This window comes from Canis lupus, chromosome 8, assembly GCF_011100685.1.
Source record: "Canis lupus familiaris isolate Mischka breed German Shepherd chromosome 8, alternate assembly UU_Cfam_GSD_1.0, whole genome shotgun sequence".
Classification (NCBI taxonomy): domain Eukaryota; kingdom Metazoa; phylum Chordata; class Mammalia; order Carnivora; family Canidae; genus Canis; species Canis lupus.
In genome coordinates, this window is record NC_049229.1 from 777,427 (window position 1) to 786,645 (window position 9,219).

At 40.4% G+C, this 9,219-nt stretch overlaps 1 protein-coding gene across 1 annotated transcript; it reads left to right on the forward strand.

Moving 5' to 3' along the window:
* Nucleotides 1–3,437: 3,437 nt before the first annotated feature.
* OR6C4 (olfactory receptor family 6 subfamily C member 4) lies at nucleotides 3,438–4,364 on the forward strand. Its single transcript, NM_001313886.1, has one exon. It carries the CDS (start codon nucleotides 3,438–3,440, stop codon nucleotides 4,362–4,364), a length of 927 nt encoding a protein of 308 aa, NP_001300815.1.
* Nucleotides 4,365–9,219: the final 4,855 nt, after the last annotated feature.

Genomic DNA, 9,219 nt, shown 5'->3' on the forward strand with positions numbered 1-9,219 from the left:
AGGAGTAGTGGAAGGGGAGGTGGACAGAGTGACGGGGTGACTGGGTGACAGGCACTGAGGGGGGCACTTGACAGGATGAAGTGCGGTAGGCATCAGCCTCACAAAAGGACCCAAAATAAGAAAGGCAAGGAATTCCTGTATGCCCAGGGAAAGAGGCACTATAATCAGAAGCAAAAAGGCTATGGCAGGCAAACACAGCCAATTTTCCAAAAGAAGGCTAAAACCACAAAGAAGATTATGCTGAGGCTTGAATATGTTGAGCCTAACTTAAGGTCCAAGAAGATGGTGGCCTTCAAGACATGCAAGCATTTTGAGCTTGGAGCAATAAGAAGAGAAAAGGCCAAGTGGCCCAGGTCTAAGCTGGGATCCTCCTCTTATTTTTGAGAGGAAAATGTTCATGAAGTAGAAAAAGTACCTGTATGAGAATAAATACAATATTATTTACTTATAAATAAATAAATAAATAAATAAATAAATAAATAAATAAATAAATAATAAATAAAATTATAAGTGCTGATGACAGTGAAGAGTTGGTTACTTACTGCATCAGATACAGATCATTCATGGGCTGACAAGTAATGTCCAGAAATTTCACTGAAGTAGCAGCACCTTGAATTTTGCCTACACCTGAATGGAAAGTTTGAATTTTGTTGCAGGAATATGTTATCCACATAATGCTATACCAGTGGTTTTGGAATAAGTTGGACATGGTTAAGATCTATAAAGGTTTGGGCATTGTCAAGGCTCCCCAAATACCCCATGGAAAGGTGAGTGACAATCATTCCTTCAGAGGTAAAGAACTAATCACAGAGTAGAATATATAAGCCAAATCTATTGCAAAGTATTTTCCAGTTGCTGATTCCTATTAATTTCAGTAGAATTGGTTATACATATCTTAATGGAGGCTATGATGGCATTAACATTATGATAATTCACCGTGAAGTGAATTTATTTATTTCAGGTTTGAGCACTGGCCAAACTGGGTTACTAAAGGGAGAGGTAATAGGAGCAATCAGTAGGCCAGGCATACCAATCCTCAGGGATCTTACTCCATTGCTTTCAGCTTCATAAACTTCATGTCTGTGACAGGTTCTCTCATGGAACCCATACTACGGTCTCTCCAGACCTTCTCTGCTCAGCCATATGTTTACAACTTGTTCTCAAAGTTGTCAACAATTTTGTGTGAAGGTTTTAAACTGAAGTCCACAGGGCATGTTTAGCTTCTTCAGGAAATTGATCCCCATGTGCCTGTTCCCAAAAGAGTAGATAAAACCTGTGTCACTCTGCCTAACATAGAAACTACAGAGAAGCCTGTACCCTGTCTTCTAAGGACTTCAAAATTATCTCCCCCTAGAACAAAAATATTAAGGAAATGTCCATGTATCAAAGTCTGCTTTTCCAATTCTATCATTGCTGGGGTGAGGGTTAGTTGTTTATTTGTTTCTTTTTTATTATGTATGTGAAGGATGGACCTCTCGGGAACTATGATTTAATTCTGATTTGGATCCATAGGATGGAAGATCATGTGCTTCCTAGGTAAGCCCCACTGACTTGGGTACTTTCATTAAGAGTACAATGTTTATATGTGGAATCTAAGAAACAAACCAGAGCAGGGAGAATGTGGGGAGAGGGAAGCAAAATAGGTGAAGGGGATTAAGAGGCACAAATTTTCAGTTGCAAAATAAGTCACAGGGATGTAATATACACATAAGTGATAATCAATAATTCTGTAATAACTTTTATGGTGGTAGTAACTAGGCCTAGTGTAGTGACCATTTCATAATGCATAAAAATATAAAATCACTATGTTGCATATCTGAAACTAATGTAATCCTGTATGCCAATTATAATTCAATTGCCTAAAACAAACAAATGAATAAATAGCCACCTATGGCTAGTGACTCCAGCAACAAAAAGAAGAGAAGGTTAGAATATGGATGGGAAGCCAATAGACAGCACTTTAAATTTTATACTACTTAGGGACTCTCATGGCACATCTCACCTTTGATTTATTTACCTCTTAGGTATGACAACGGAAGCATCCTACTGCAGTCATTCAGATTGTCAAGGGTGCAAGCATTGCACGTTTTTAAAGTCACTGATGCTATTATTTTATAAATGTGGATCATGAAGAAGTCAATCAATTGTGAAAATCGGGATGAAAATGCCCTACTTGCCAAAGACCACAGGTTAGTACAAACAGGAAAGGGAGGCTATCGGCAAATCCAAGTCAAAGCTTAATATCATCTAGTTCCTGAAACAGCTGTATGGAATAATGGAGAGATTGACAAGAACAATTCTGAAAATATGATTTTTTCTAACCTATATGCATGTGAATTAGAGGGGCCTTTTATATTGTCTTTGCCTCTGAATCAGAAAAATAAAAAAATGCATGCAGGATACCACCAGCAAATTCTCCTTTCTTAGGGGTTACTAATTTATTGCCAAAGGACTCTTCTTGTCAGAAACATGAATGTCCCTCTTCCTAGTTTCTATACATCAAGAATAGAGAATGGGAAATTTTGAGGCATGATAAATTGTCATCCTTAATTTGCCATTGAGAACTCTTTAAGACTTTGAGCAAAATCCATTCTGAGCTATTGTCTGTGGATAGCTCAAGATCTCTATTCTCAGAGATATATCGCAAATCTACCCACAAGAATTCGAACATGGAAGAGAAACATATAAGAAAATGCTAATTAATATGATTTGTTGACAACAGAGCCTTGTTTGTGTAGTCAAAAATCCTCACGATATAATATGCGATAGTATTGACCCAAAAATATTAAAGGCCTATTACAAATTTATGCTTCCAAAGAAATAGGGGCTGCAGAATAAAATCGCTTATGCATCAAAACCTTCAACCATATCTTTTTGAGGAATTTCCTATCTCCTATCAGTTGTTGAAACAAGGAAGTCAGAGACTTGGACAATAATGGAGATGATGATCTCTGGCAGACAGCCAGTGAAAGGCTAAGTAGTACAGGGAAGGGGGAGGGGCATAAAGAAAGGAAAGGAAAGCATGGAAAACCCAATCTGATATAAAGAGTTCTACCAAGAGCACAAAAGCATGAGAAATTAATAGAGCCAGAGCAAAGTGACTTAAATGTGGAGATTTCATAAGCATTTTGGGAGTAAAGGTTAGGTTCAAATGGTTTTTCTTCTGAAAAAAAGAGTAATTATTCTGTAATAGTCTGTTAAGTGTCTAGGAATATATCCACTTGAGGATTAAAAAGATTTTAGGAATTAAGTCATTCACATAGAAGATATTGGGCTTCCATAGAGCCAAGTCCAATCCAATGTGATGCTGGTTTGGGTCAACTGAATAGAGAGTTTTATATGACATGACTCATTAGGATCGGCTTTGTCTCTCCTACCCTGAGAAACTTGAATTTTCATCACTCACCTCTTTCCTTGAGGTGTCCTAAAGGTCGGCAATGAAAAACAGGACGTTTACTGAGTTTATTCTGTTGGGCTTCACAAATCAACCTGATATCCAGGTTGTCATATTCATCTTTCTTTTCATCACCTACATACTAAGTGTCCTAGGAAATTTGACTATCATCATTCTCACTCTAGTAGATCCTCACCTCCAGACCCCCATGTATTTCTTCCTCCGGAATTTCTCCTTCTTAGAAGTTTCTTTCACATCCATTTTTATTCCCAGATTTCTGACCAGCGTGACAACAGGAAATAAAGTCATCAGTTTTGCTGGATGCTTGGTTCAATATTTTTTTGCTATATTTCTTGGGGCAACAGAGTTTTATCTCTTGGCTTCTATGTCCTATGACCGCTATGTTGCCATATGCAAACCCCTGCATTATCTGATCATTATGAGCAATCGGGTCTGCATACAACTCGTGTTCTGTTCCTGGCTGGGAGGATTCCTAGCTATCTTACCCCCAATCATCCTGATGAGCCAGGTGGATTTCTGTGCCTCCAATATTCTGAATCACTATTACTGTGATTATGGGCCCCTTCTGGAGCTTGCCTGCTCAGACACAAGCATCCTAGAAGTGATGGTCATCTTCTTGGCAGTTGTGACTCTGGTGGTTACTCTACTGCTGGTGACATTTTCTTATACGTACATTATCAGGACCATTTTGAGGATCCCTTCTGCCCAGCAAAGGAAAAAGGCTTTTTCTACTTGTTCTTCCCACATGATTGTCATATCCCTCTCTTATGGCAGCTGCATGTTTATGTACATTAATCCCTCTGCAAAAGAAGAAGGTTCTTTCAACAAAGGAATAGCTGTACTCATTACCTCAATTACTCCGTTGTTAAACCCCTTCATTTATACTCTAAGAAATCAGCAAGTGAAGCAAGCATTCAAGGATGCTGTCAAAAAGATTGTGAAGCTTTAAAAGACAGAATACATTTTTTTAAATTTATTTATTCATGGGAGACAGAGACAGAGAGAGAGAGGCAGAGACATAGGGAGAGGGAGAGGCAGGACTCCATCCCAGGACCCCGGGATCATGATCTGAGCCAAAGGTAAACACCCGACCACTGAGCCACCAAGTTTCCCCAAGACACAACACATTTCAATGAAAAATATATTTCACTTACTAAATGCTTATTGAGTGTCTATAATGTTTCAAATGCTGCACTGGCCCTGGAGGATAAATATATGAATAGCATATATCTTAATTTCAAGGAATCTGCAGCCTAATATGACAGAGGGGTGTTAAGGTGTAAATCCATGTATTAAGTTTACAAAAAATAAGAGAACATGGTGAGTACTGTTAGAGAAGGAAAAAAAATTAGAATCCATACAAAGAATAGTTGAAGAGAACTATTTTCCAGAAATGACTTGAAATTCAAAAAGCAAAATACATTGCTTATTTAGAAGTGTAGAAAGATAAGAATTTAGAGTGAGAAAGAGAGGGAATCATGAAGGTATTATTTAATCATAAACTATGGAGTTAGTCGACATTGGTTAAGTCAAGAGAAGTTTTAAGAAAAGAAGTTATATTATTAGCATCATTTTGGAGGAAATCTAGCAATGGTATAGTTCTTCCTCATAGAGTTCTGAAGACTATGACTCCATCAAAGAGTTAGTAATTTTGATTCTCCTCCCCTTTGTCATTCATCTTTCAACTGTAGCTGTTACAACTTTCATCCTTCCCTAAAGGAAAATAAAAGAATACACATTTTTTTCCACTTTTCTCTGAATGAAGTGAGAATTCTCAAGATTTCATCAACTTATATGTCCATTTTCCAGAAGTCATATGGTTAGAAGTGGCTTTGAGAGCCAAGGTTAAAAGCCTTTCACTTCTAGACAGGATCTACTGTTGCTTTTCTTAGCAAACATCTTATTAAGTTAATGGGTAAGATCTCCCACTCTCTTTCTTTGGTAGTTTCTGGTTATTTTTTTAGAATGTTCTAAATTATGAGTATTAGCAACCAAATGCAAATAGACTAATCTAACCAAGAACTCTATGCATGGATTCAAGGTAACAATTTGAATATGAATTGAAGGTGGAAGGGCCTCAACTTCAAAGGAACCAAAAATGTTTTTGGGAAATATCAGAAAGGGAGACAGAACATAAAGACTGCTAACTCTGGGAAACGAACTAGGGGTGGTAGAAGGGGAGGAGGGCGGGGGGTGGGAGTGAATGGGTGACGGGCACTGGGTGTTATTCTGTATGTTAGTAAATTGAACACCAATAAAAAAAATAAAAAAAATAAAAAAAAAAAAAAAAAAAAAAAAAAAAAAAAAAAAAAAAAAAAATGTTTTTGGAAATCTGAGTACTTGCACATAGTTTAGTAATATTCTAATGCACTGCAGATTGCTTATTACCATTTGAGGTACAAATGGAACATTATCTGGTATGTTCACATGCTTTCTATGTGGTAATATTGTTGAGTGGAATGATGCTTCTTGGGCACTTAAGCAACAAATTTATCAGCAATGTCCACAATAGCCAAACTATGGAATGAGCCCAGGTATCCATCAACAGATAAATAAATACAGAATATGTAGTGTGTGTGTGTGTGTGTGTGTGTGTGTGTATAATGGAATACTACTAAGGCATCAGAAAATGAAATCTTGCCAATTGCAATGACATGGATGCAACTAAAGGATGTTATGCTAAGAGCAATAAATCAATCAGAGAAAAACAATTGTCATATGGTCGCACTCATATGTAGAATTTAAGAAACAAAATAGAGGATCACAGGGGAAGAGAGAAAAAGTTGTTTTAAATGAAATAAGGAGACAAATCATATGAGACTCTATAATTTTGTAAAATATTTTATTTATTTTATCTATTCATTCATGAGAAACACAGAGACACAGACAGAGACACATGCAGAGGGAGAAGTAGGCTCTTTGCAGGCAACCTGATGTGGGACTCAATCCCAGGACCCCAGGATCCTTATCTGAGCCAAAGGCAGACACTAAACCACTGAGCAACCCAGGTGTCCCAGTAAGAGACTTTTAATGGGGGGCGGGGCAAGCCGGCAGAAGAGTAAGTTCCCCAAGTCACCTGTCCCCACCAAATGACCTAGATAACCTTCAAATCATCATGAAAACCTACGAATTCAGACTGAGATTTAAAGAGAGACCAGCTGGAATGCTACAGTGAGAAGAGTTCACGCTTCTACCAAGGTAGGAAGATGGGGAAAAAAGAAATAAAGACACAAAAGACATCCAAGCGGGAGGGGCCCCGCGAGGAGCCGGGCTGAGGCCGGGGCGAGTGTCCCCAGGACAGGAGAGCCCCGTCCCGGAGGAGCAGGAGCTGCACCGACCTTCCCGGGAGGAAAGGGGCTCGCGGGGAGCTCGGGCAGGACCTCAGGAGGGCGGGGATGCCCTCGGGCTCCCGGGGACACTAACAGACACCTGCGCACCGGGAGAGTGGGCCACACCCTACGGCTGAGCTCCCTAAAGGGCTGCAGCGCACCTGGCTGGACTCAGGAGCAACTTCTGGCGGTGGCTCCACGCCAGAAGGGGCTGCGCGGCCCGGGGAGCAGCTCGGAAGCGGCTCCGGCAGAGGCTCCACGGGGAGGGGGCTGCGCAGCCGGGAGCGCGATTCCAACAGCGCAGGCCCCAGAGCACAGGGCGCTGGGGACACAGCCCAAGATCCGGCCCTACCCCCGGGACAGGCAGAGGCTGGGAGGGCCCAGGACAGCAACGACGCTCCAGCCTACAGGCAGCTCAAGCTGAGCAGATGAGCGGCCCCAGCCCCAGAGCATCCAGGCCGCGGCAGACTGAGAGCTTTGTAGTTACTGCAGGAGCTGAATCCAGGGCTCTAGAGCTGGCCGCCACCACTGTTGTTGTTCCTCCTGGGACCTCACAGGGTAAACAACCCCCACTGAGCCTCACAGGGGCCTCACCATATAAACAGGATAAACATCTTTCCCTGAGCCCTGCACAGGGCAGGGGGCTGAGCAGATCCCCCAAGTGCTAACAACTGAAAATCAGCACAGCAGGCCCCTCCCCCAAAAAGACCAGGTAGACTGACAGGGGAAAACAAATTATTGACCAAGCAGCACTGGAAAGTTCCAGGGGAAGTCGAGGGATTTACAGTATACAGAATCAGAGGATACTCCCCCTTTTTTGTTTTTTTATTTGTTTGCTTCCCCCCGCCCTTGTTTTCTTTCTTTTTCTTTTCTTCTTTCTCTTCTCCCTTTTTCTCCTTTTCCAAATACAACTTGTTTTTGGCAACTCTGCACTGAACAAAATGACTAGAAGGAAAACCTCACCTCAAAAGAAAGAATCGAAGCACTCCTCTCTCACACAAAATTACAAAATTTGGATTACAATTCAATGTCAGAAAGCCAATTCAGAAGCACAATTATAAAGCTACTGGTGGCTGTAGAAAAAAGCAACAAGGACTCAAGAGACTTCATGACTGCAGAATTTAGATCTAATCAGGCAGAAATTAAAATCAATTGAATGAGATGCAATCCAAACTAGAAGTCCTAACGACGAGGGTTAAGGTAGAGGTCTTCCACGAGGGTGGAAGAACGAGTGAGTGACATAGAAGACAAGTTGGTGGCAAAGAGGGAAACTGAGGAAAAAAGAGACAAACAAAAGATCATGAGGATAGATTAAGGGAAATAAGTGACAGCCTGAGGAAGAAAAATCTACGTTTAATTGGGGTTCCTGAGGGCACTGAAAGGGACAGAGGTCCAGAATATGGATTTGAACAAATCACAGCTAAAACTTTCCTAATCTGGTAAGGGAAACAGGCATTCAGATCCAGGAAATAGAGAGATCACCCCACACCCTAAAATCAATAAAAACCATTCAACACCTCGACATTTAATAGTGAAGCTTGCAAATTCCAAAGATAAGGAGAAGATCCTTAAAGCAGCAAGAGACAAGAAATCTCTAACTTTTATGGGGAGAAATATTAGATTAATAGCAGACCTCTCCACAGAGACCTGGCAGGCCAGAAGGGCTGGCAGGATATATTCAGGGTCCTACATGAGAAGAACATGCAACCAAGCATACTTCATCCAACAAAGTTCTCATTCAGAATAGACAGAGAGATAAAGAGCTTCCAAGATAGGCAGAACAGAAAGAATAAGTGACCACCAAACCAGCTCTGCAAGAAAATTTAAGGAGGACTCTTAAAATTCCTCTTTAAAAAGAAGTCCAATGGAATAATCCACAAAAACAGGGACTGAATAGGTATCATGATGACACTAAACTCATATCTGTCAATAGTAACTCTGAACGTGAACGGGCTTAATGACCCCATCAAAAGGCGCAGGGTTTCAGACTTGATAAAAAAGCAGGACCCATTTATTTGCTGTCTACAAGAAACTCATTTTAGACAGAAGGACAACTACAGCCTGAAAATAAAAGATTGGAGAACCATTTACCATTCAAATGATCCTCAAAAGAAAGCAGGGGTAGCCATCCTCATATCAGATAAACTAAAATTTATCCTGAAGACTGTAGTGAGAGATGAAGAGGGACACGATATCATACTGAAAGGATCTATGCAAGAAGAGGACTTAACAATCCTCAATATATATGCCCCGAATATGGGAGCTGACAAATATATCAATCAATTAATAACCAAAGTTAAGACATACTTAGATAATAATACACTTATACTTGGTGACTTCAATGTAGCGCTTTCTACAATCGGTAGGTACTCTAAGCACAGCATGTCCAATGAAACAAGAGCTTGAAATGATACACTGACCAGATGGATTTCACAGATATTAACAGAACTTTACTTCCAAACGCAACTGAATACA